At 39.8% G+C, this 26,451-nt stretch overlaps 2 protein-coding genes across 4 annotated transcripts in view; one reads left to right on the forward strand and one right to left on the reverse strand.

Moving 5' to 3' along the window:
• Nucleotides 1-259: 259 nt before the first annotated feature.
• EFCAB9 (EF-hand calcium binding domain 9) lies at nucleotides 260-6,163 on the forward strand. The gene is made up of 4 exons (XM_032851261.1): nucleotides 260-436; nucleotides 3,519-3,667; nucleotides 4,689-4,865; nucleotides 5,712-6,163. Exons 1-4 carry the CDS (start codon nucleotides 289-291, stop codon nucleotides 5,889-5,891), a joined length of 654 nt encoding a protein of 217 aa, XP_032707152.1. The 5' UTR covers nucleotides 260-288; the 3' UTR covers nucleotides 5,892-6,163.
• Nucleotides 6,164-12,454: 6,291 nt separating this feature from the next.
• Nucleotides 12,455-26,451, reverse strand: part of UBTD2 (ubiquitin domain containing 2) — a 59,080-nt gene continuing 45,083 nt past the window's right edge. For all 3 annotated transcript variants that reach the window (XM_032851813.1, XM_032851815.1, XM_032851814.1), the window contains one exon: nucleotides 12,455-13,050. In XM_032851813.1, the coding sequence (XP_032707704.1) occupies nucleotides 12,653-13,050 (398 nt within the window). In that variant the 3' untranslated portion in view covers nucleotides 12,455-12,652. The remainder of the gene's footprint in view (nucleotides 13,051-26,451) is intronic.

Genomic DNA, 26,451 nt, shown 5'->3' on the forward strand with positions numbered 1-26,451 from the left:
TATTGGACCCTGCCCTCAGCAGGGAAATCTGCTTGAGACTGTCTCTCTCCCTCTCCCCCACCCCTGCTCTTGCATGCTCCCTCTCTCTCAATAAATCTTAAAAGAAAAAAAAAAAAGATAATAAATCCTGACAGCAAGTGCAGAGGACTGGGAGGAAGCAATTTCAGTTTCTGCTTCCATGACATTACATCATAGGGAGGCCTTGGCTCCCAGAACCTCTCTGCGTCCAACATTCTAGTTCCAAGGCAGAATACTCTTCTGTTCCAGGTGGCCAGAACCTTCAGCCTAATGAAGGCCACGATGAAACTGAAGCAAGGATCGTTTCTGTGGTACCTCTATCTGGACAAGCTGTACTGCCTGTTATCCGTGAGGAACGTGAAGGCCTTGCTGGAGTATTTTCACCTTCTTGACGTCCACCGCAACAACACCTTGAATGGTCAGTGTGTCTGCAGGGCTTCCTCTGAGTTGTTACCTGGCTTTTAACTAATGTGCAGGAAAACTCGTAGGACCAGAATATACAATATATATTTTATCTTCTAAATGAAGCAAGAGAAGTCACCTACCGAGACGAGGCCAGGGGGCAGTTGAGTGAGGAGGAGAAGGCCACAGGCTCTGGTGGGGACACTTGCTCCCCTTTCGTGATTCGGAGAACGTGTCACCCTCCTATTTAAGGGTCATTTTGCTCATCCATAAATGAGGCTTCTAATAATAGAGCACACCTCATGGTTAGAAAAAAAATGAAATAAGATAATGTGTGGAAAATGGCTAGCACAGTGTCTACCACATGGTAAGAACTTACTGTTAATTATTATTTTAATTATTCCTGGGGGATCCCCATTCAGTCATTATCCTGAAGATCCCCCAAAAGATTTCTCGTCTATCAAGTGGGAGGTTTGAATCAATAATCTGCAGGATCCCTGCTAATTTTTGGTTATTTGTGACCAAAAAGTGTTGATGATCTTGACCCTACCTTTGAATGCACAAACTAATGGAGGACCAATTAAAATACTTTGTGCTTTTTTGGGGTTGTTTTGTTTTGAAGGACTGGATATAAATCAAGTATCCTATTCATTTATTGTTATCTGAAGGAAATAAATGTCTTTTATGAATAAGGTATTTCTTCCATAAAGATTTTTTTTTTTAAGATTTATTTATTTGAGAGAAAGAAGTCAAAAAGGAGCAGGGGAGAGGCAGTGGGAGAGGGAAAGAGAGACTCTCAAGCCGACTCCTTGCATAGCATGGAGCTGGACACGGGGTTTGATCACAAGACTCTGAGATCTGGAGCCAAAACCAAGAGTTGGACACTCAATCGACTGTGCCACCAGGCGCCCCTTCCATAAAGATTTTTTTTTTAAGATTTTATTTATTTATTTGACAGAGATCACAAGTAGGCAGAGGCAGGCAGAGAGAGAAGGGGAAGCAGGCTCCCTGTGGAGCAGAAAGCCCGATTCGGAGCTCGATCCTAGGGCCCTGAGATCATGACCTGAACCGAAGGCAGAGGCTTTAACCCACTGAGTCACCCAGGTGCCCCTCCATAAAGATTTTTTAAGAGCTTATGCAATCTTCACAAAATGATGAAAAGACACCTTCGTTTTCTCACAATTCCATGCCTCAGTTTTTCTCTTTACATATCGATTCACACACAATGTCACCAAATCTTTGCAATAGCCCGGACCTAGATAAGGCAACTGTAAGGCACCCGGGTGTAAACAGAAAAGCTGGGACAAACCCAGGGCTTCCTGACTCCAAAGCCTACACTCCTAGTCTCACCAGAATGTTTGCCGAGAAGTCTGGTCTCCCTAGTAACTAGATCACTCTGCGATGATGCAAAGCCCGAGAGGTGAAGTCATGCTCCTGTCCTCTACTCACCAGGGGACTGAATAGTGCCGTGAGAGAGTGTAGGCACAGCCTTAAGTTTTGCCTTCAAGGAGGCAGCGACTTAAGGCTTTGGAGATGCGTGTGCCAGAGTCCGCTGCTTTAAAAACAGTTTTTGCTAAGTAGCTCCTAAGTCCCACACCAAAACATTTCTCAAGGAGCAACTACACAAAGGTCACTGTGGATGTATATAATGTGTTGTTCCCACATGTTCATACCTAGTGGGGCATAAGGAAGGGACATGGAGACCATCAGATGCCCCTCAAATCATGACATTGTGATGACTGGTTCGCTATCCTCTTAGCTAGATTCAGCTGCGACAGCAAACTACATAGATGTTTTTGTTGTTGTTATTTTAAAATAGATTTTATTTATTTGAGAGAGTGAGTGACGGAGAGAGCACAAGCAGGGGAGCGACAGGCAGAGGGAGAGGCAGCTTCCCCTCTGACCAGGAGCCTCATGTGGGGCTTGATCCCAGGACCCTGGGGGCATTACAAAGATGTTTCATGTATTTATTGGAGTCCTATTTTACACAGGAGATAGGTTCTGTAACTAGCAGACCAGGCAACATAGCATGTACACAAAGTCACACTTACCAAATCTCTATAAAGTTACCATGGGTGATTTGCATATACAATCTGTAAGCCACATACTAGCCTATAAATGTGTCCCCATGCTGCTTTCTTCTATCTTGTACTCCCCGAGACAGATGATTAGTGAGTGTAATTTCTGGCAAAAACCTTCCCTGTTTTTTAAGTCACAGTATTTGTTCTCTGTATGATTGAATACATCTGTATGAATTAATCTGCAAAAGACATGGCTTCACTGTGGAAAGACTATGTCAGGCGGACATCTGAGTCCCTGGTCTGCCACCCCACGTGGGGTCCACTGCCAGCAGCAGCAACATCATGAGGAGCTTGTGAGAAATGTACACTCAGTCCAACACCAGGTTTCATGAATCAGAGTCTGTATTTTTACAAGATTCTCAAGTGAATGGTACGCCCCTTATAGTTACAGAAGCACTGAAATAGACCTGTTACGACCTGACGCTTAGTATAAAAGGGTGTGATACCACTTTCCCTGCAGGGGTGTCGGGGTCCAGTGAAAGGCGGCGGTGAAAGCACCTAGCCCCTGAGGTGTTCCCAGATTGCTCCTTTCCCCCATGGCCAAATGCATGTGCTTCACATAGGCGTGAGGAATACTGAAAATTTACAGGAGTGATTTTTAAATTTCTCCGTTTTCATGATCTCAAGTGAAAGACCCAGGTGAGACTCAGCTTCTCCAAGCTGTCTGAAGTCTCCAGTGAGAACTCAGCCCTGTCCTGTACGAGGAGTACCCTGCACCTTTTATTGGTTACGGACACACCTCTGTGGGCGTGGTCACGCACCTGAGCTGGGCTCAAGAACCGAGCCCAACCCACTGTCTCATCCTCCACAGATCTGGGCACGGGGCCTCGTCCCACAGCTCCAGGGCAAGTAAGGTTTGCGGACTTGAAGGCAGAGTAACGAAGCGAGACAGAATGTGTTATTGTGACTGCGCCGGGTCAGCAAGCTTCGGGCATTGCTGCCATTTACGGGGCTCCCTTTGGTTCGGCATCTGGAACAGTCAGAATAATCGGTCTCTTCACGTCCCCGCCTTAACAGATGTGCTGTTCTATCACTTCCTTCACCACGTGACCAGCTGGAACCGGACACAGATCATGATTGTGTTCAACATGCTGGACTGGAACGCTATGGGCGAGATCGGTTTTGACCAGTTCTACATGTTGGTCTGCATCTTGCTGGCCCAACAGGCAAGTAACAAACAAGTCAGGATCCAGGGCCGACGCGGCAGAGCTTGGCGGCCGCCACCATCTTGGAAAACGTAGCAGTGAATTAAGATTGCATCAGAGTTGTCTTCCTTTCCCTCAAAACAGGAAGGGAAAAAAATGGGGAGAGAACTACTTGTGGTTCCTAAACGGTCTGTCTATAACCTAGAAATCTTCAGGCCACCCCGCCTCACGCGCCCTGCTGCCCATCTTCAGCCCTCCTGCATCCTCTTTCTGTAGACCTCACCCTACGGCTTCCCTCCTTGGCATGCCCTTCCTTGTCCTTCCTAAAGAGCCACCAGGCATCCCAAGTGCCTCACACTCTCAGTGATCAGTTTTCTCAGAGAACTTTCTAAAGGGGATGGATGATGGAGATGAGAAACTTTCTTCTTTGGGTTCCTACCTTTCCTCAGACACACTCCCAATGTGTCTTTATCTACTTTCCTTGTAAAGGAAACTTGTGTTCAGGATCTTATCACCTTACCATGATATTTCACAAGTAGATTTTCACCGAATGTAAGGAAATGTGTTCTAGTGACAAGGGTTCATTCTAGCACAATTGATCACAACAGGGGGCTTAAGTTCCCCTCAAACGAAGCTGAAGAGGACTTGAAACATTGACCATAGAAGCCTTTCAACCCTGAGCTTCTAGGATTTTGCCTTTTGTTTTTAGCCCCCTAGGAAATGGATGTAAATACAGTCCAAGTTCACTTTTTAAAATTAATTCTTAAAGAAACTTTTAGAAGGTTTTATCTACCCATATAACAGAGAGAGAGAGAGAGAGAGAGAGAGAAAGCACAAGCAAGGGGAGAGGCAGAGGCAGAGGGAGAAGCAAGAGACCTGCAGAGCAAGGAGCCTGCTGTAGGACTGGATCCTAGGACCCCAGGATCATCACCTGAGCTGAAGGCAGATGCTTAACCGACTGAGCCACCCAGGTGTCCAAAGCAGCCCAAGTTTGGAAAGTAGCACCAACACTGTTCCTTGTATAATGTATTTCTCTCAACAGAACCACTTGGAAGAGCAATTTATCTTCCGCCATTCCCGGCCTGTCTTTGAGCTGCTTGACTTGGACGGAGCGCTGAGAATTGGTGCAGAAAACTTCCACATGTACAACTTTCTCTTCAATATTAAGAAAGAGGACCTCAGAGAGCTCTACCATGACTTTGACATCACAGGTGACCGTGTAAGTGTGATCTGGCAGCCTCTCTGTCCGAAGGCAAAGATAATGTCCCACTCCCTACTATAGACATGGGTAGGGAAAACCTGCTGAAGTGTGTCATGGCACCGGGATCAGAAAAATACTGAAGAGATTTATAGGCCTTTGAAGAGAGAGGACTAAGTGTTTTATCATATAGATGGATGCATAATTACAGAAACTTAGTGAAGAAAATTTTGTTTAGAAGTTTAGAGAAGGAAATACATATGGCAGGAGTTGATGTTGGGGGAAGGGTTTATAGATTTAAGTAAGTAGAAAGGAGGAAAGTACAGATGGGAACATACATGAGCAAAATCCTAAGAGAAAACAACTCTGGTGAAGACCCTGAATTCTATCTATTTAAAGAGTAAGTCTGTGGGGCACCTGGCTGGCTCAGTTGGTAGAACACAGGACTCTTAATCTCAGGGTTATGAGTTCAAGCCTCACACTAGGTACAGAGCCTACTTAAAAAAATTTTTTTTAATTAAAAAAAAAAAAAGGAGGAAGTCTATGCTGGGGAAGCAAGTGGGAGCTAAGATTGAAAAAGATGGATCACACTAAGTGGACCCTCAGGTGTCAGCCTGAAGCATCTAGACCAGTCTAGAAGTAAGAAAGCAGCAGAAGTAAGAAAGTGATCCACGGTCACTTTAGAGTCCACAAAGACTCTCTGTTCCCGGCCCCTAGACTACAATCAGACTATAATTATGCCCTAATTACTGAGCCTCTTCAAGTTTCCAAGTTTTTAAATGGGAAATGATTACAATCCTGCTGTCATCTGAAACAAAGTATCAAATCCTTCCTGAAATAATTTTTCTTTCTTTCCCCCAACAAAAGCATCTTAATTACAAGGAATTTAAGCTGTTTACTATCTTCACCATGGACAAATACCAGGAGAGGCAGAAAGCAGAGAAAGAGAAAGGGAAAAAGGATCTGCTCAAAAAGAAAAAGCTACATCACGTTAATGTGACCCTCAAACAGTTTTTTGGAACAAATGTATCTGAAAATAGACTATAAGTAATCACAACTGTTAACATATCTAAAAATAAATTTAGAAACTCTAAGTGGATATTTTTACATTGGCTTTTACACATGAAAGTTTCAAATAAGTGCTCTTTGATCAGCAGGTTCTTAACTTGAACTTATTGACCTCATGATAAATACAATGTGAAGGAACCACTTTCTCTGTGGATGTGTCTCAATTCTGCTGCTGCTTTTCAGATCAACACTACTCATAAGTATATCCAAAGAATTACAAACATCGTCTGGAGCTAAACTGCTGAAAGACAGTGATGCCTTCCCACTCTTTGTCCCTAGTGATCTAATGTGCTCAGAATCCTGTCTATTCTCTCAATGATTAAGCTAAAATCACCTGGATGCGAGACACTGGAAATTGGCAAATGGTGAAGTGCCCCTACCTATAAGGGAAACAGACCCTTTAGGGATATGGAAGCTGTGTTCTATCTAGGACCTGAATTACAAAGTTAGGTACTCAAGCAACTGTACAAATCTATTAGGGTAGAATGATTACTATAATTTTAATTTTGTGTAATTAATGCCTTGAATAATTTATAAATGTTTTCAGCATGGGACTTGTGAATCCTCCCTCCCTGATTGTACTGTGATAGTAATGGTGGTAACTACCCACAGTAAGTGCTTGCTACGGGTTAGGCAGGTGCTTTAACTGCATCAAGTTATTTATACTCATAACCCTGTGAGTCAGGTGTTACCCAGAATTTACAGGTGAAGAAATTGAGGCGAAGATAAATTAAGAACATTTCCCAAAACACATGGCGTACCAGTGGTAGAACCGTGATTCAAATTCAAGGTCAAATCCAATGCCTATGCTCCAAGCAAGTGATCTGAGTAATTCACTTCCACTTTAGCAAATTCTCTTTAAGTTTGAAGACAGCATTTTCCTGGCTCAGAAATCCTTTCTGCATAATGCTAAATATCACATCTCTTCCTACCATAAACTTCTGAGGAACAAGTTTGGCAATTAAAGAGGTAGAGCTCATTTACTATAAACCAAGAATTTCTTAAGGATCAGTTATGCAACATGACTGACCATAAGGCATTCAGAGCTCAAGAGTTACCTAATCACCCACAAAAATCACTGTCAATGTGCAACAGAAAAGAATACTGCTTATCTAAGATTGTCTGTCATAAGTCAAACTTGTTAAGAACAGAAATCATGTTCATTACTGTGAACACGCTATATTTAAGATACAAAGCACCTCAGAACCGTGCTCTTCTCTTCCTCTGATGTGGTGGAAAGTGCAGTTGTTCTCTGAGGAGAATATCCTCTGGCAAACAAGTGTGGACACTACTATGCCTACACAGAGTACTGAACCCAGAGACTAGTACTATCTGGCTGGAAAATGACAGTTGGAAACCCATCATCCTTTCAAAGGGCCTCGCCATTAAGCTTAACTTGGGATACGTTTCTGCCTCTTTTCTGGAATCCTAGATGGCTTTTGCTGGCATACAGCCTAAGATCTACACATAGTTGTGGGAGGAGAAACTACACCAAGGTCTTAGAAAGGCTTCTCTTTCCTATTTTCCTAGGGCAAGACTCCTGAGATATACAAAAAGGAACCATGGCATATGTGTTTTTTAACACACACAGTCTCTAAAGCAATGAAGATACTGTTCCTTTTATTGCTTCAGAATGGGGCCATGAGGGCAAAGGGAAAGTACAAGATAATAAGTATAAGTTATAATTCTGACTACATTTTAAATTAGTATTTAAAATAATTTATTCATTTATTTCAACCTAATTGAAAATGAACATCAAATGACCAGTTTCAGGAATGAGTTTCCCTTCCTCCCTGGAAATCATCAGAGTGACTATAAAAGGTATCAGGGTCCAACTATCAGATTTTAAAAGATCCTTTTAAGCACATTTTCAGGGGTGCCGGACTGGCTCAGTCAGTTGAGCATCCAACTTCGGCTGGGGTCATGAGCTCCAGGTCCTGGGATTGAGCTCCTGTCCTACACTCAGCAGGTAGTCTGCTTGAGGATTCTTTTTTCCCTCCCTCTACCCTTAGGTGCCACCACCCCCTACTCTCTCTCTAAAATAAATGGATAGATTTAAGGTGGGAGGGAGGAACATTTTCATAAACTGCACGGTTCTAGAATGGACTCAGGAAACTGAGCGTTTAGTTCGGATGGGCCCAAACAAACTATAAAAACTAAAATTCAATAGCATGGATAAAGTGACATTCTTTGGGGACTAGAAGTACAACAACAACAAAAAAACAATCTGTCAGTGTCTTCTTCAGGACTCTTTTCCTCAATTACATTATAAGATTTAAAGTTTTAAAAAATGTGCTTGTAGGTATGTGTGTAGATGTTTCAATTAAGTTTCATTATTTCAACAGTGAGTTAATCCACTGTGCTCTCAAGGTAGAGTTCAGTTAGACCAAGTACATTTAGGTGTTCTTTGGAAGGTGATAACACTCTATAGCATTACTATGTCATAGTTACATCCCGAATGCCTTAGTCAGCAAGGCACGCCCATGTTCAGGGGCCAAAGCAGGAGCTGCACTTGCAGAGGGGGTGACCAGCAGGCTGGGCTGAAGAAAGCACTAGAGTTTCAGGCCTGCACCTTAGGACTGGTCACTCCACAGTCTCTATCAGCTATAAAAAGGGAAGAATTTTTTAGGAAGCTAAGCAACGGGAAATCATTTCTTTTCCACTAGTCCTTAGCTCTTATGTATTATCATCACTTGCCTCATGCCAAAGACCAAGACTAGAAACGGCCAAATGAACTCTGCTGACACCTGCCAAAATGGGCAGTTGCCCACATGAAAAGCCCCCACAGAGAGAGAGAACAGAAATCGCAGGAGACCAGTTACTGCAAGGGAGGTTATCGGCCCACTCCTCTTTTTTCTTTTCCGTAAGTCTAAATACTAAATCACAATAGCATTTGAGAATTTGAGATGGACACAGGTATATTTGGTAATTTGTTCAATTAATAAGAAAAGACCATTTAAAAAGTATAGTCTTAAAAGCCATCATAAAATAGTGATTTTTCCTCCATCAATGGGAAAAAGACCCATGAAAATTAATTCAATAAGCAGTATCAGGAAAAGCGGGATTAGCTAACTATGTACAAAAACAAAGGAATAAATAAATAAATCTGGGCTGCTATTCTATTCCTTGCACCAAAATAACTCTAGACAATGAAACCATAAAAGAAATACTAAAAAATGAGAAAAAAAAATTTTATGACTGGGTAAAAGCTTCTGAAGAAAACCCTGAAGCCATAAAATACAAATCTGATCAATCCAACCAAGCAAAACTTAAAATTTGCACATGGTGTAAATTATACAAAGCCAAAAACAAATAGTAACACATGATAGAAAAATGACTAATTCCCTTAATAAAGAGAGTATTCACAAATCAAGAGGAGAAAAGCCAAAGTACACCAGAAATATGAGCAAACACAATTTGCAGAAAAAAAAAAAAGGCCTAAAATATACATTAAAATGTTAAACTACAAAGAAAATACATGAAGTAAGACCATAGGACACAGATTTTCACTTAGATTGTCGAAGAACAAAATGTTGGTTAGGATATATAAGAAAATAAGAGCAATTATATTGCTATAGTATCAGATTGGTAAAATCTGTTTGGAGGGTAATTGTGCATAACTCTTTGACCTAGCAATTCTCTCTTCAGAGTGCATTCTATAGATGCACATAGACATAATGATGTAGCTATAGAAAAGGACACTTCTCAGCACCATGGTTTACAGTAGCAAAATTGCAAGTAGCCAAATTGACCGAAGTGAAGTCTGAAATAACTGGTACTCCAAACAACACAAGACTGGTGCAACCATAAGAAAGAGGCAGATCCAAGATTCATCGTTTTAAAGAGAAATCAAGGTGAATGGTGTATGTATTTATGGAAAAAACAGGGTAGCATGGGGAATTACACTCAATGTACATCAGAACAATGGTTTTCACCGTGTGATTCTGCGGACCAGCTGCAGCAGCATCTGGAGGCTCTCAGGAATTTAAATTACTGGGGCCCACTCAGACCTACTAATGTGGAACCCCTGGGAGAAAAGTCTAGCATCTGTGCTTTCAGATGCCTTCTAGGTAATTCTGATGCATTCTCAAGTTGAGGAACTGCTGGGCTGGAGTATCTTTCAAGATACCCAGAACACTGGTTAACAGTTGTTACATCTGGTGATTGGAGAGAGACTTTTCACTTTGGTATTTTGGGATTTGCCCACATACATATGTATTACCTATTTTACATAAAAAATTGCCAAAACCTGCCACTTTGATCCAAAATGGATAAGAAATGAGCTCAGTGTTTCTAGAAAACTGAGCTATGAGTTCTGATTTATGGCATGAGCCTTAAGAGAAAAAAACAATAGTCTACTTTAGACCAAGATTTCAATGTGGAGGATAAATCATATCTATAAATAACCATGTATGGTTTGGCACAGTGGAGCCTAAGTCTGATGAAAATGAACTTGTTATTTATTGAAGTAAGTTCTTAAAAAGAAGAAAAACCCTTTTTAGAGGTTTTATTAGAATGAGGCAGTTTACTCTTATATAGAGAGTAACAATTAAAAACCCAGAATAAAGGCCAAGACAAAGAGAAAAATTGAACATTTTTTTTTAAAAAAGCACAAAAACCCTACATACTAAAATTGTACACATCAAGTATTGGTCCAATCTTATATCAATCTATTTACATTAAACAGCACCATGGTTTTCTCACCCAGGTTAGTTAAACATGCCCAGAAAATCGTTATGCAAAGTATATGTACCTTTAAAACAAAATTCTTAGAGAGCTCAAATTCTACACAAACAAAAAAAACCTTCTTAGCTACCATAGATTATTGATGATATCACCCAATTCAACTTAGGAAAAATAGGTTTGAACGCTTTTCCAGTTGTCAAACTTTGAGAACTGTTGCTATTCCATGTAGCACACAAGTAACAAACTCTTTGAAGACAGGGGCATTATGTTCAAACACCCTCAAAGCCCCACCTTCAAATATAAAAATACTCCTTTGGAATTACCATTGCTGTCGTCTCTTGAATTTAGATTCAATTATCAACAACCCTAAATTGAATATAGCCACAATCTTTAAAATGATTGCATAAAGGAAAGGAAGTAGTTAAAGCTCTCAGAAACAGGGTAGGTTATAATTATAGATATTATATCTAATCAGGCTATAGTAAATTTAATACCATTTTAAACTTTACATTTAAACTAATTAGCAGTTTCATTTTGCCATTAAAATTAATAGTGCTTCACATCCAAATAGGCGTGGAGGTCTGATTATTTCCCAACTGAGAGCAGTGTACGTACCTTCTTGCCTCTACTTTGCCATATCACAGTCTTGGGGCCACAGTGATTATGTGATAGTCCCCCTCTTCTTTCTGGAACTAACTTTTCAAAGGCCCCAAATTAAATATAACCCTTGGCAGCTTTATTCCAATATAGTGCGAGAGAATCAGGTGCTCTCACCAGATTTTTCAGTCCTCTCATCTAAACTGCAGATGGCTCTTCATTTGACTTTTTGCTAGGAAAGACGAGAGAGGAAAACTGTCATCCACCACAAGTAGAGGTAACAGTGAACTGGAAAGTTAACGTATAAAGCAATGTTTCGTCATTTGGTGTCATTGCTGATGTTTAAGTGATGTCCATACACGTACCAGTGAATTAGGAGTTGATATTTTCTCTAAAAGACCGAAAATAGGCACAGTTCTCCCAGGCACAGATACAACTGGTTTTCCTTAAAACCTTCCTGCAAACTGGGAGGAAGAGAAAATTGACTGTGTTATCTTATAGTGTGAATATCTGTCCTTGATTCCTTGCATTCCCTGGCCCAGTGCATTTGGGGGCATGCGCTGAAAAGTCCCAAGCAGAGTAGGTAGATTGATTAAAGTATAATATAGTAGTGACCCTCTAAGCCTGGATATAAAAACAGCTTTGTTATACAGACATTTCAAAATATCTATGCAGCAAAGGGACAAGAGAATTTTCAACTGAGTATCAGCTGAAAATCAGAGATCTGACTGCACTGACTAAATTATTGCCTAGTGTTCCAGAAGGGTACCTGCCACCAATGTGTTGGAAGGCATCAAAATTTAGTGTGAATGTAAATAAGGAGCTCAAGATACAGGGATGGGGAAAGCAATACTGAAACACAATTTGCCAGTCTCTACTCTTTTATGGCTAAATATTAATTGAGCAAAGAATTCAGACCAGATAGAAGTGAACCTCAAATACTGCTCTTTTCAGTTTCCATTTTAAAAAGCTCATTTTATAACTGTTATTGATGTTTTTTGGGAAAAAAAAATAATACATATACATATATATATACACACACACACAAACATATTTTATATATATATATATATATATATATATGTATTTTAATCTGTATTCACAAGGTGCTTGGTGCTGTTCTTCATGGACATAACATTCTATTTACAGTCCAAATCATTTAAATATAGTCATTACATTGTTGGGTGTTTTAAAATAAATGGTTATCTATTTTTTTAACTGCCTTTCAAATTAGAAACTAATTACATGAGTCTCAAAGGCTGGCTCTTTGTGTTTTATTAATAATTTTTGTTGGTCTCCATCACAGATGGAAGTTTTCACTGGTAATTCCTCAGAACTAAATCCATTCATACGGAATTCAGAGCAGTGAAAATAAATTTCACGCCATAGAGTAGGAAATGACAACGACAACAATAAAAAGGAGCGGGCGGGATCTTGGGACCAGCCAATAGGACCAATCAGTTCTCAACTGGTGTTGGGTTTTGCAAAGGCTGGCTCATTATAACTTGTACAACATAGTCCTTTGGGATCTTCAGCTCTTCCAGCTTCATTTTGTCGGTAAGAGGTCTGCCAGAAAAGAACCATCGCTGGCTACTCGGTTCCACGCCTTCTGCTGCATGTAGCCTCCTCTTCATGTGGTATACAGTGTCTGTGCTGCGGACCACAAGTTTGAGGTCTTTGCCTGTGGAAAGGCGCAAACGGAGCTGACATTCATATCCAGAATTAGGCGGTGGCTCAGGAATATCCAGAGTCTCTATGTCGCTCTTTTCCTCTATCATGTTGATTGGTGGTGCCAGGCAGTAGACTGGAAGCTGATATCGGTTGCCCAGTTCATCATAGCACTCTGTGAGTGCACCTTCAGAAACAGAAGATACAGAGTTTCATCGAAATGAATACATTTTTATTTACACTTTGCAAAATGCTCAAACCCCTTGCCAGCTCACCACTTTAGAGAAAAAAATATTAAGGCCAATCATTGCCAGCTGCTTAGCAATGATCAGTGTCAAGGTCCATAACCAATTATTTGAGGGTTTATCTAATTTTACCTTAGCCAGGATGCCAGCTCCTTTCCCTCACCTTTTCAAAGTCATTTCATATGACATTCACACTTTGATTAAATGATAAAAAGAAAGCACAAAAAAATTCAAATTTACTAATATTATTAATGCTTGCACAAATTAAGGGATATTCAAATTGCATTGGGATATTTTTTTAAAGAAATGAGTCAGTAACTTTAACAACCACCACAAAAAACAGATCCCTAGCTCAATTCACCACAACACAGTGTTCCAGAGCAGTTTCCTTAGTGCCTCGACTTCTTACACACTTGGCCAAAAGTCCTTCGTCCAAAAGGACCACAAACTGTAGATGACAAGCCTACCAGCTCCTCTGGCTTCTGGCTCATAGATGAATCTCATTAGCACAATCACCACAGAAATGACTGAGGGGTTGTATTTAACCTCAATTAGTCAATCTGTTACAGAGAAGCCATGGGTTAAAAAGGAAGAATGAAAGGGGTATGAAGTTTATAACCAGATAGCTCAGGGAAAAGTAAAAAGCATTCATGGCTTAAAAGAAGGTATTAATGGCTGTTGAGTTTTTTTGTTGTTGTTGCTTTGTTTATTTATTTATTTATTTATTATTTTTTAAAGATTTTATTTATTTATTTGAGAGAGAGACAGTGAGAGAGAGCATGAATGAGGAGAAGGGCAGAGAGAGAAGCAGACTCCCCGCGGAGCTGGGAGCCCGATGCGGGACTCAATCCTGGGACTCCGGGATCATGACCTGGGCCGAAGGCAGTTGTCCAACCAACTGAGCCACCCAGGCGTCCCTGCTTTGTTTTTTTATAAAGCATAAACTGCATTATAATCCCCAGGACTTTCCTTAGGAAGCTTGAAAGCACACTTAATGAATGCTTTCTTACAAGGTTGTTCATATCACGTCCTTTGCTCAACCTGGAACATTAATGTCAGCTGATTGATAAAAAATAAAAACATCTACCATATTCAAAACACTCATATATAATGAGTATATAGGGTTGGGACAATGAGAAATATTATCAATGAACCAATGAGTTAATGAGCTGATCTTTGTTGTCACTATCAATAGGCTGAAAATACAAAGCACCCAAAATGAGACTGGAACAGTCACCAGTCCAGCATGGACTCGATCCGTCTGTCTTCTAAATTACATAAGATGGGTTGGGGTCAGAATTCAGTCACCAAGCATAACACACGACTCTCCCCTTTCCTCTGTGTTTAAAGATACCGTACAGCCTCTGTGCTATTCACTAATTAATCCAAATGCTAGGACATTGCAGAAACAGATATACTTTAAGCACAGTTGTGATCACCAGTAGTACCCTAACAAGCAAGCGTCATGCTGAAGTACCAATGCTATTTATAAATAGGGGTATAGTCAGTTGTACTAACTTCACTATTTATATAGCTTAGTCCTGAGACAAAGAAACCTACACAAGTGTCTGACCCCAACTAGTGTCTTCCAGATGGGCTGGCCACCAGGAGAACCAGGAAAGAGAACGTGCAGAGTTCACTAAAGACCATCACCTCCATTAAGAAAACACCTCAGGTAGATATCCCACTGACCCACTGATAGTATGGTCAGCCTGATAAGTACAAGAGCGACATTCTGGCAATGTTCTTCTAGAAAAACTTTCTTTTAGAGAAGCACCATTCTAAACCATTATCTCTGAAATTTGTAGACCAAGATGAAACTCCCAGCCTTGTTATTAACCAGCTATGCAACCTTGAGCGATATTCTTTTTAACCTGAAATACCCTTCTTAATTAGCAAAATGAGGCAGAAAACCTCTAAAGTGGTTTCCAGGTTTGCATATTCTTCTTCACCTGCAGTACCATGACAGATATAAAATAACAGGACTGTAAACAAAAGCAGTCAAACTGCAAGCAGAATGATGTCTGGACTGAAAGCTTACATTTGTAGCCTCTCTAGAAAAACTAGAGATGTCAGAGCAGCTTTTATGAGTGTGCTACAACATGAGTGTATGTCAATCTTGAAACAAACATACAATCTAATAGGTACTTTGGGTCCTGAAGCAGTCTTTCTAAAAAAAAAACTTTCTAAAAAAAAAATTTCAGTCATCATCTGCCAGTTCATTCATTACTTCCTTTTTTTTTTTTTTAAGATAATACCCTAAAGGAAGAGATTTTATTTATTTTTTTAAGTATACTGTACCCACCAATATGGGGCTCACATTCAAGATCCTGAGATCAGTTAGCCACGCCTCCCTGGAAAGCAGTCTGTTCCCTTCTGTCCTTCAGCCCAGCAAGTTAGAAATTCAGTTTTCAGATCTCAAATGGGTGAGGATAAAAATTCCATGGAAGAGGTGCCAGTAGATGGCATATTTTCTTACTCCAGCTCAGGAAGTGCTCATGCCTGTGATGCTGGAAATCAGCTACCCAGACTTCGTATTGCTTGGCCCTCATACTTTAATATTTTGGGAAAAGGTAACTTGCATTTTATTTAACATGGAGTTTTCTGGCTTATTTACTCTTTTCCTCACTTCTGTCAAATTATAATTTGAGTTCTAAACATGCTCTGAATACCTAAATAGAGGAAAAGTCCAGACCATGATGTCAGATAGGATTTAGTAACATTTTTAAGCTACACTTTTAGGGGTTACTCTCTCCCCAAATTAAATATCTGGGATCATAAATTATCAATAAAAACAAACTTTGTTTACAATATAGCCCACAGTTGACTATTACCCCAGAATTACCTACTCAGAGCAGAATGACTCCTCTGTTGGCCCAGATTCTTTTGAACAATATACTCCCAATTCTCCACCATCTACTAGCCCCGTATCTCTTTAGTAAAGACAAAACTGCCCTGCTAATAGTGACCTCTAAACACACAACCTCTGTGGGACTTCATGAGGGCCACTCCACATATTCCACAGAGTTGCTGCAGAAACATTTACTAAACACCTGGAAGAGTGTAAGCCACATCACTAGCTCTGGGGAGGAAAGGTTACAAGAGAGACAACATTTTTCTTGATCCCCAGAAACTTCTAACTGAGGTAAGCAGATATGGCATACCCACCAGAGATTTTAAGTACAAATTAATACACTGAAAATCAACCAAATGCTGAGACATTACACAACAGATGAGTGACTAACACTGGTAGAGCAAAAAAGGAGTCATTCTGTGGAAATAGTGTGTTCTGGCCATGACACAGAATAGAAATAAAGGGCATCTCAAGAAATAGCAATAACATGGGAACAAGAATTAGTACAAGGTAAATAGGAAATAGCAAGTGGTTTTGCTGAGATGAATAGAGAATCGATGATGTGAAACTACTAGATTGACAGCAATAGTGACAACCTGACAGAAGGTTCGGGGGGTTAGATGTCCTACTACAGGTGGCTGATACAGTACATGAGTCATTCACCTAACAAATACTGAATGCCTGTTACATGCCAAGCAATGTTCCAGGTGAACAAGACAAAGCCTGGAGATTATTTTACCATTTGCATAAAGGGAGAATGATTGGAATAAAAAATCAGTCAAAATGATTGCCTGACTACAGCAACAGAAATGGATCTGAGACAATCAGACCTAAATGATAGGTTATATGATGGGAAACAAAAAGGAAAGAATCACCTAAACCGGAAATGAGAGTGAGAGAATTTAGGGTTAGAAGCTTTTTTGCTTAGTTTTTAACTGCTTCAAGTTCAGTGAGATACTTCAACTAAATTATGGGCAGGTAACTGAAAAAGTGTATCAGGAAAAGGGTAAAAGCAGCTTGTAGAGTAATAATCTCAAACATACAAGTCTGAACATACAAGCAAACATGTAAGAGTGCTTCCTAGTTCCGGATCTGAGCACTTCGAATACACTGACATTTAATCCTCACAACAGCCCTTTATGGTCAATCTATTAACACTCATTTTGCACATGAGGAAAGTGAAGCAGAGAGAAAGAACTTGTCCAGGGTTACATACAATAAGTGACAGACTGAAGTAACTGGGATCCCTGAGGGCTTGGTTCCTGGGTTAGTGATACGGTGAATGGGGGGGGGGAGGGCACAGGACAAATATTAGAGGGGTGAAAAGCCAAACATGAATCACAGGGAGTAAGAACCCAATGGTCTAGGGATGCCCGGGTGGCTCATTATGTTAAGTGTCTGCCTTCAGCTTAGGTCATGGTCCCAGAGTCCTGGGATCGAGCCCTGCGTCAGGCTTCCTCGCTCAGGAGGAAGCTTGCTTCTCGCTCTGCCTGCTCTGCCTGCTCTACCTGCCACGCTCCCTGCTTGTGCTCGCTCTCTCTGAGAAATAAATAAAATCTTAAAAAAAAAAAGTCAGCCTTAAAAAAAAAAAAAAAAAAAGTCAGCAGTCTAAATACAGTCCACCAACACATAAGGAACTGGAAGATGAGGCAAAAGAAAATGGCAACTAAGTTTCAGTCCTGTGAGGCCACCAAATATAGTGACAAAACGGACATATTACTGTCACTATCTCATCTGCCGTATTTGAGAGGAATATGTGAATAACAGGGCAGAGTTAGAAGATGGGAGAGTTTTTTTCTAAAAGCCTGTGTGTTCAAACACAAGAGGGAAAGAACCACTTTAAAAGTTGATAATGTAGGGGCACCTGGGTGGCTTAGTTGGTTAAACCTCCAACTGCTCATTTTGGCTCAGGGCATGATCTCAGGGTGGTGAGACTGAGTCCCACACAGGGCTGCACTAGGTGTGGAGCCTCCTTAAGATTCTTTCTCCCTCTCCCTCTGCACCCCCACCCCCCTGCCCTCATGTGCTCTCTTTAAAAAAGTTGATAATGTAGGCATTTTTCTAAGTTTCTTCCTTTTTCTTTCCTTTTTTTTTTTAAAGGTGATGTTTTTTCTTTTTTTTTTTTTTAAAGATTTTATTTATTTGACAGAGATGACAAGTAAGCAGAGAGGCAAGCAGAGAGAGAGAGAGAGAGAGAGAGAGAGAGAGGAGGAAGCAGGTTCCCTGCTAAGCAGAGAGCCCGATGCAGGACTTGATCCCAGGACTCTGAGATCATGACCTGAGCCAAAGGCAGAGGCTTAACCCACTGAGCCACTCTGGCGCCCCTAGGTTTTTTTCTTTTAAAAAAATTATTTAGTTTAGAGAGAGCTCATGCAAACATATGCACAGAGGGGCGAGGTGGGTATGGGGCAGACAGAGAGAATCTCAAGCAGACTCCATCCTCAGCACAGAGTAGACACAGGCTCCATCTCACGACCCCCATATCATGACCTGAGCTGAAATCAAGAGCCAGAGGCTTAAACTACTGAGCCACCCAGGAGCGCCTAGATGGTTTTTATTGACTGCCCCCTGGGCACAGAGGGTGTAGTTCATTTAGTAGTTCTATACTGGTTCTAAAGAACCTCTAGTCAGGCTTGTTCACACTTGTCACCAAGCGGCCTCTGTGGAAGACATTGTCTTTTTCCCCTTCTCCTCACAAACCTACCACAGTCCTAGCAGAGACAGATGGCGACCAAGATAAACAATTGCCAGGGCATCGCCTCCCCAGGTCAGGAAGCCCTAACATCTCCCCATGATACTAAGAAATCTGCCAAGACTCCACCTTCTGTTCTAATTCCATACATAATTTGCTGAAGTTTTTATTTACCTTCTATCTAGATGACTGCCTCAGATATTCCCTTCTCCTTGGTCAACTTGGTTTTCTATGGCTATTTTTAATTAGGCATCAAAATATTTCACAAGAAAATTATAAAGATAAAACTACCTTATATGCCGAAAAATAAGAATAGCTTTACTAAGTACCAGGAACTCTTTCTCAATCTTTCAGGTTAAAAAAAGATGTTTTTTAAAGCATTCAAAGGCCTCCCCACTTATCCCTCTATGCTCACTCCTCTAAGACTGCAATCAGTCTTAACATTTTTGCCACTTGAGACTTGTACAGCTACATGGACAAATTTGTAAAAGTTAAAAATCAACTTCTACATTAGGAAACTTTTGGAGAAATGAAATGTTATCTTGTGATGATGGTTTCACAGGTATATACATGCCAAAGCTAATCAAACTGTACACTTTAAAAATATGTGCTGTTGGCATATTTCAGTATACCTCAACAGATTAATATTTAAAATACACTGGCAATCTGATATAGAAAACTGCCCTTCCAAAATTAATTAAGTGGGTGATGTCCTGGAACTGCAAGGCTTTTGTTACACTGGGTGTCTCTTCCAAAGCCTGTGGAAATACTGTCTTTATCGCCGACTTTTCTTTTTCCTTTTTTTTTTTTGACATCTCTTTCCTAACTGACCCACAAGGCACAAACTCTGACTTTTTCAACAAATGTGACCTCCTATGGCAAGGAAAGCCTAAGTACATAATTGAGTTGGACAAAAGCAGTGATATAACAGAAAGACTATAAAAGAACAAAACAGTAGATTAGTCTTATGATTTGGGAAGCCCACTGTCAAGCCTGATGGAGGGACAGAAGACTAGAGAAGCAGTGAATCTGATGCAAGGAGTAGCAGCTTTGGAGTGGATCACACTCAAATTTTAATTTAGACCCTAATTTTGGACATATTCAGTCTGTTTCCTCAAGGACTATAGTATCTACCTCATAAAGTTGTTGCAAGGATTAAATAAAACATACGCAAAATTGCCTAATACATATTACAAACCCACTGAAAACAATAATGTTAGTTCCCTTCTCACGTTGTTTTTTTTTTTTAAGATTTTATTTATTCATTTGACAGAGAGAAAGAGAGCACAAGTAGGGGGAGCAGCAGGCAGAGGCAGAGGGAGAAGCAGGCTCTCCTGCCCAGCAAGGAGCCCAATGAGGGGCTCAATCACAGGTCCCCAAGATCATGACCTGAGTCGAAGGCAGACCCTCAACCAAGCCACCCAGGGGCCCCCTAAGTTTTAAACCTCAGAAGCAGACTTATGGGAGAGAGCTCACCAATAGCAATATACAAAGGATCAAACTTATAAAATCTGAGTTCGCTGCTTTAGGCCTCATGGGATCCTCTATAAACCTGAATCACAGTAATGTCAAAAGGGCCATCACAATTACCTTTCATTAGGATATGAACAGTCTTTCAGGACTAACTAATGACAGTCTCTCTCATGCAAACATTTTGTTGGGAATTATATTAAGCTTATATCTGACAGTCAGGCTTTAAGAGCAGTTTTAGCTCTCATCCTACCAAGGTAGCTCTTAAGACTGTGGCATTCAAAAGCACCAAGTCTATCAGGTCTTACAGCAAGCACAGGTGAAAGGTGGCTTAGTGTGTATTGCTCAAGCCACTAAGACGGTTAAACAGTGATTAAGTACTTGTGTAGGGGGGTGCCTGGGTGGCTCAGTTGGTTAAGTGTCTGACTTTGGCTCAGGTCTTGATCTCAGGTCCTGGGATCAAGCCCAGTGGGTTCAACTGGGCTCCATGCTTAGTGGAGAGTCTGCTTCTCCCTCTGCCCCTCCCTCTGCTCGTATCTGCACTCCCTCTCTCTCTCAAAGAAATAAATAGAATCTTTCAAAAAAAAAAAAAAAAAAAGAGCTTGTAAAGGGGTGCCTGGGTGATGCAGTTGGTTAAGTCTCCAACTCTTGGTTTTGGCTCATGTCATGATCTCGTGGGTCATAATGTCATGGGTCCTGAGATCTAGCCCCAAGTCTGCTTAAGATTCTCTCCCTCTGCCCCAACCCCCAACTCACTGGAGTGAGGACTCTCTCTCTCTCAAATAAATCAATCTTTTGGAGAAAAAAAAAAAGCTTGTGTAACATTTTGTCACATTTCTAAGGGGACAATGATCTTTAGAGAGGTCTATTGACACAAGGACAATCTCCCACCTCAGCTATTTCAGGGCCTTTGTTGCTTTAAATGGAAAAAAAAAAAAAAAAAAAGGTTGGGGGGTTTAGTGACAGCAACAGAGGAGTGGATAAATTTACATTTTACAACTCCAAATAATTTTTGTTTCTTTGACAGAGAATGGAAACTATTAATTCACATATTAATATACTATTAATTTATGGTTAGTCATTTACCAGATCCTATATAAATGCTGTTTCATTTCTAACACAACAGTCTGGATAAAATCCTCTATCTCCCACGTACATGTAATATCTTCATGCTTTCATTCCTAAGCCTTATAGTTCATGACAAATTTATCAATTAAGTTTATTAAATGACAAATTCTTACAGGGACCTTTAAAGGAACCAGAATACATGGCCTGCTTTTTAATGGGCCTCTATCACATTTAAGGTAAACAGAAACGAGGTCTACATATATGCATTTCCTGCCTATCCATGTCTTAGAAAATCTACTTGTTTCTCTTTAGTATTAACAAGTATGTAGGTTTTTTGTTTTTGTTTCTTAAGATTTTATTTTCAAGTAATCTCTACACCCAACATGGGGCTTGAATCCACAACAAGATCAAGAGTCGCAGGTTCGGGGTGCCTGGGTGGTTCAGTTGGTCGAGCGTCTGCCTTCAGCCCAAGTCATGATCTCCAGGTCCTAGGATCAAGTCTCGCATCAGGCTCTGCACTCTGCATGTAGTCTGCTTGGTCCTCTCCCTTTGCCCCACCCCTTGCTTGCTCTGTCTCTCAAATAAATAAAGTCTTTTAAAAAAAAAAAAAAAAAAAGGAAGAAGAAGAGTCACCAGTTCCACTGACAGGTCAGGTGTCCCAAGTATAGTTTTAGAATATTCTGTACAGTGTGGGAGGGACTAAAAATGGAATTAACCATGAAGATTACTTGTGTATTCCTATAAAAAAAAAGAAATGAAATGACTTTGTCTTTCAGTTGCTTTGTTACTGTTAAATCCAGTACTTGAATTCAAATCCCAATTCCAATTCCATACTTAACACTTGGAAAAAGAATGTAACAATTTTGTATTTCAGTTTTCTCATCTATTTATTTACTTATTTATTAAAAATATTTTGAATTTATTTTAGAGAGAGAGATAGTCTCAAGCAGACTCTACACTGAGCATGGAGCCCAACCTGGGGGTCAACCCAGGACCCTGAGATCATGACCTGAGCTGAAACCAAGAGTCACACACTTAACTGACTGTGCTACCCAGGCACTCCTCCTTCTCAGCCCTTTATAAAAGGGACTATTGTAGGTGATTATTACAGGCATGAGGATTACATAACACCACTTCAAAACATGAATTATGAGTATTTTATTATTCCTGGTTCTCAGTCTAGGTGTTCTTTTCATCATGTTGGCTCCCTAACATAGAATTGCTCTATTTATATTATTTATGAGTGCCTTTTAAAAAAAACTTTAATAAGATTTTTCAAAGTTTATTTTAGAGACTGGGGGAAGAGAGAGAATGTGTGCAAAAGAAGGGCAAGGGGCAGAGGAAGAGGGAACCCCTAGCAGACTCTGCACTGAGCATGAAGCCTGATATGGGGCTCAATCCCACAACCAAGACTTGAGCTGAATTGAAGTCAAGAGTCAGATGCTCAACCAACTGAGCCACCCAGGCTCCCCTAAGTGCCTTGATTTTTAAAGACTTAATCACATTACACAAAGTTCAATTTATTCACATTTGATGTATTTTGAGGTAAGACCAGGAAAAAGGAAAACAAAATTCTGGGCAACTCTTTTTCCTTCTATATTTTGAAGGTGATTAAAAAAAGTTTTTAAAGAATTACCCTTTCCTACTTTCTATATCCCTAAGCATGAAAAAGGACAAAAGAAATGGACCTTCAAAAGCCTAACTGAACACCTGGTAATGCTTAGCCACAAGAAATAATAAGAGTAAAGTTGGAGTTAAGTCTGTAAGAAACGGAAAAGTGTTTGAATAATGGTGAGGAGCTACTCCTAGACAAGAAAGGTTAAGAGGGGAGCTTTTACATTTGAATTGGGAGGGAGATGGAAAACACAGTAATTGTAGATGCTGAAGAAATAAACCACCACCTTTCTAGAAAATTAGAAAGCAGGGAAAGAGGGAATAGCCAATTTTAAAAATCCTTTTTAATCTTCTATATAATAATTCTAAAAAGCATTAAATCCTCTCATCTTTATGAAACAAGTATTGTTTCTGAACAAGCTTTCACTGAAAATTACTGAATAGTGACTATGGGCCAAGCTCTGAAAAATGAAAATAATAACCACCTTTCCTTTTTTTTTTTTACCCAAATTGGGACTTGAACTCACAGCCCTGAGATCAAGAGTCATGCTCTACCTACTGAGCCAGCCAAGTGCCCCCCACCTTTAAAAAAAACAGAAAAGGGTACCTGGGTGGCTCAGTTGGTTAACCAACTGCCTTCAGCTCAGGTCATGATCCTGGAGTCCCAGGATCCAGTCCCCCATCGGACCACCTGCTCAGGGGGGAGTCTGCTTCTCCCTGACCCTCTCCCCTCTCATGCTCTTTCTATCTCAAATAAATAAAAGCTTTAAAAATACATCCATCCATACATACATATATACATACATAAATACAAACCCTCTGTTTATGCTAATTTGGGTAAACCACTTAATCTATGACTTAGTTTCATTAGCAAAGTACTGTATTAGGAATGTTTTTAGGATTTTTAGGTAATGGCAAAATAGTAGTCAATTAGAAAAAGGAGATACTTGGGGCACCTGGGTGGCTCAATGGGTTGGAGCCTCTGCCTTCGGCTCAGGTCATGATCCCAGGGTCCTGGGATCGATCCCCGCATCGGGCTCTCTGCTCAGCGGGGAGCCTGCTTCCTCCTCTCTCTCTGCCTACTTGTGATTTCTGCCAAATAAATAAATAAAAATCTATAAAAAAAAAACCACATAAACTTATTTCATTTAAAAAAAAAAAAAAGAAAGAAAAAGGAGATACTCTTTTTAAGAAATTTAGGACCATGAGAAAAAATGTGTAAATCATGAAAAATAAACTGCTTATGGGATGGGGAGACTGTGGAAAGAGGTACTGGATACCAGAATCATCCAGGGAGATTTTTCCACAATACACTTGTCCACATATATCCTCAATCTGAGTCACAATTTCCAGAGTGAAAATACATGCGCTCATTTAAAATTCCCCGATAGTTATGATACCATCTTCTAACGCTCTCTATTGCCATTTGAGAATAATGAACTAAAGACATTGCTGATATTAATAAAGAAAGATAATTAAAAAGCACAGAATTATCTGGTGCTTGGACAAGACAAATATAATGAACACGACCTACAGGCTGGAGTTGAGACAAGAACAGAATTATTCATGGAATCACTATATGAAAAAGAAACAAAGGAGGAAATATGAGGCATGGGCATTGGGTGATGGGAGGTGTTTTGGTTGTTTCTCTGAAAAATAACTCAGGAAATAAGGTAATTATAACTATACAGAAAAAAGGTCACTGACAAATACATAATTTTTGTGCACATAACACTGGTAATGTTTACTTTGTTTACTTTGCACATACAATCTAAAATAACAGGCAAGACCTATACAAATAACATTTACAAAGACATTTCCATATAGTTATCAAACTTTAAGAAATTTTTTATAATATTTATATTGGGAAGATAATATGAATGGGTTGGGATAATAAGATCACGGGAAGAGAAAACAGGATGAGATGAAAACAAGGCAAGACCTGACTGAAGGAAGCTTAGAAAGGAATGTATGCCCTAGGATCTCTTCAGATTGTCAATCTAAGATCAGTTCAATACTTTTAGGGGTACACAGATGTAGATGAAAGAATAGAGATGGGCCTAAATAGGAATGATGCTAAACTACGTCATCAATGTTTTGGTGTCCAATTAATAAATCTGTTACTAATGTTGCTATGGAATCAATACAATCTCAAAATTCAATTAGGCATTTGCCCATGGGCAGAGTCCCCCAAAAGCCAGAGAAAGATGGTATCAGTAGATAATATATCCATAAAAATGACCAAATTGTATTAAAGAATTTGGTACAGGAATTTACCTGTTAATGCCAGAGTTCAAGAAAAGCAGTTCATTCGCACTACTATTTATCACTTTTTGGCCGATGGTTAGAAATTTATATGTGTTAATATCACATTTAATCAATATAACCATCCTATAACATAGGTAGTTATAATCCATATTTTATAGATGGCAGCATTGAAGCTTACAGAAAAGAAGTGATTTGCCCAAAGTTGCACAGCCATGAATAATACAGTAGAGGCAGAAAGGAAGGCTAGGTCTGATACTAAAGCCTGAGCTAAAGCCTATGCAATATTTTAAATTTAAAATATGAATTATAGGATGTTTAGGGTCTAACACAGCAAAGTGTGTCCAAAGTAAAATTTCAAATATATAACTACACCAAAAAGGTGGAAAACATTTTAGTAACACCACTGATTAGGTCTAGATAAAAGCATGTAGCTAAATAGCTAAGTTATAAACTCATGGTGAGTTAGAGTACATGAGTGAACACAATTCTAAAGTCCATCCAAAAAATGCTATTAAGTTCAAATATGAACAAGGGAATTCAATCAAAGGTAGCAATGACAGTAATACCCAGAAAGTTATTATAGAGCTTTGAACAGGAGACATCAATTTGATTTCTTCATGCTAAAGCAGAAAATACTCCTTAAATGTAGGAAGTAGAAAGTCATCCTATCAAATTTCCAAGAATAATTCTCTCTAATCTATTGGCTGGTGAGGCTGCCAACAACATTACTTTTCTTGGCAGTTCACATAGGTAAGCAAAAACAAGGGACTTAAGTATTTGCCCATACCCAATAAAATATACATATACCCCTGCCTTACATAAAACAGTTACTTTGCCTCCATGAACTTGTAAACAAGGCCATAATTTTTTCTAAAAGATTTATTTATTTATTTGACAGAGAGAGAGAGAGAGAGAGCAGTGAGAGAGGGAACACAAGCAGGGGAAGTGGGAGAGGGAGAAACAGGCTTCCCGCTGGGTAGGGAGCCCAACGTGAGGCCTGATCCCAGGACCCTGGGATCATGACCTGAACCAAAGGCAGACGCTTAATGACTGAGCCACCCAGGTGCCCCAAGGTCATAATTTATAGAACACAATCAGACATTCCTACAGGTAACTCTAAGTATAATGTAAGGAAGTCAAAGAAATTCTAAGATTCTAGATCTCAGGCTTCTAAATTAAGACAATCACAAATAAATTAATTCTTTCTCACTCCCCACCCCTACTCTCAGCTTGCAAACCTGTACAAACACAAAATAAATACTGCTTTAAAAATATGGGATATAAGCATTAAAAAGAGAAGGATGATAAAAAATCTGTAAAGGACGGCTCTTTCCTTTATTTATATAAAGGTAGTAGATGAAGACAAAATATAGATCT

This window comes from Lontra canadensis, unplaced genomic scaffold, assembly GCF_010015895.1.
Source record: "Lontra canadensis isolate GAN:19392208 unplaced genomic scaffold, GSC_riverotter_1.0 scaffold5, whole genome shotgun sequence".
NCBI lineage: Eukaryota > Metazoa > Chordata > Mammalia > Carnivora > Mustelidae > Lontra > Lontra canadensis.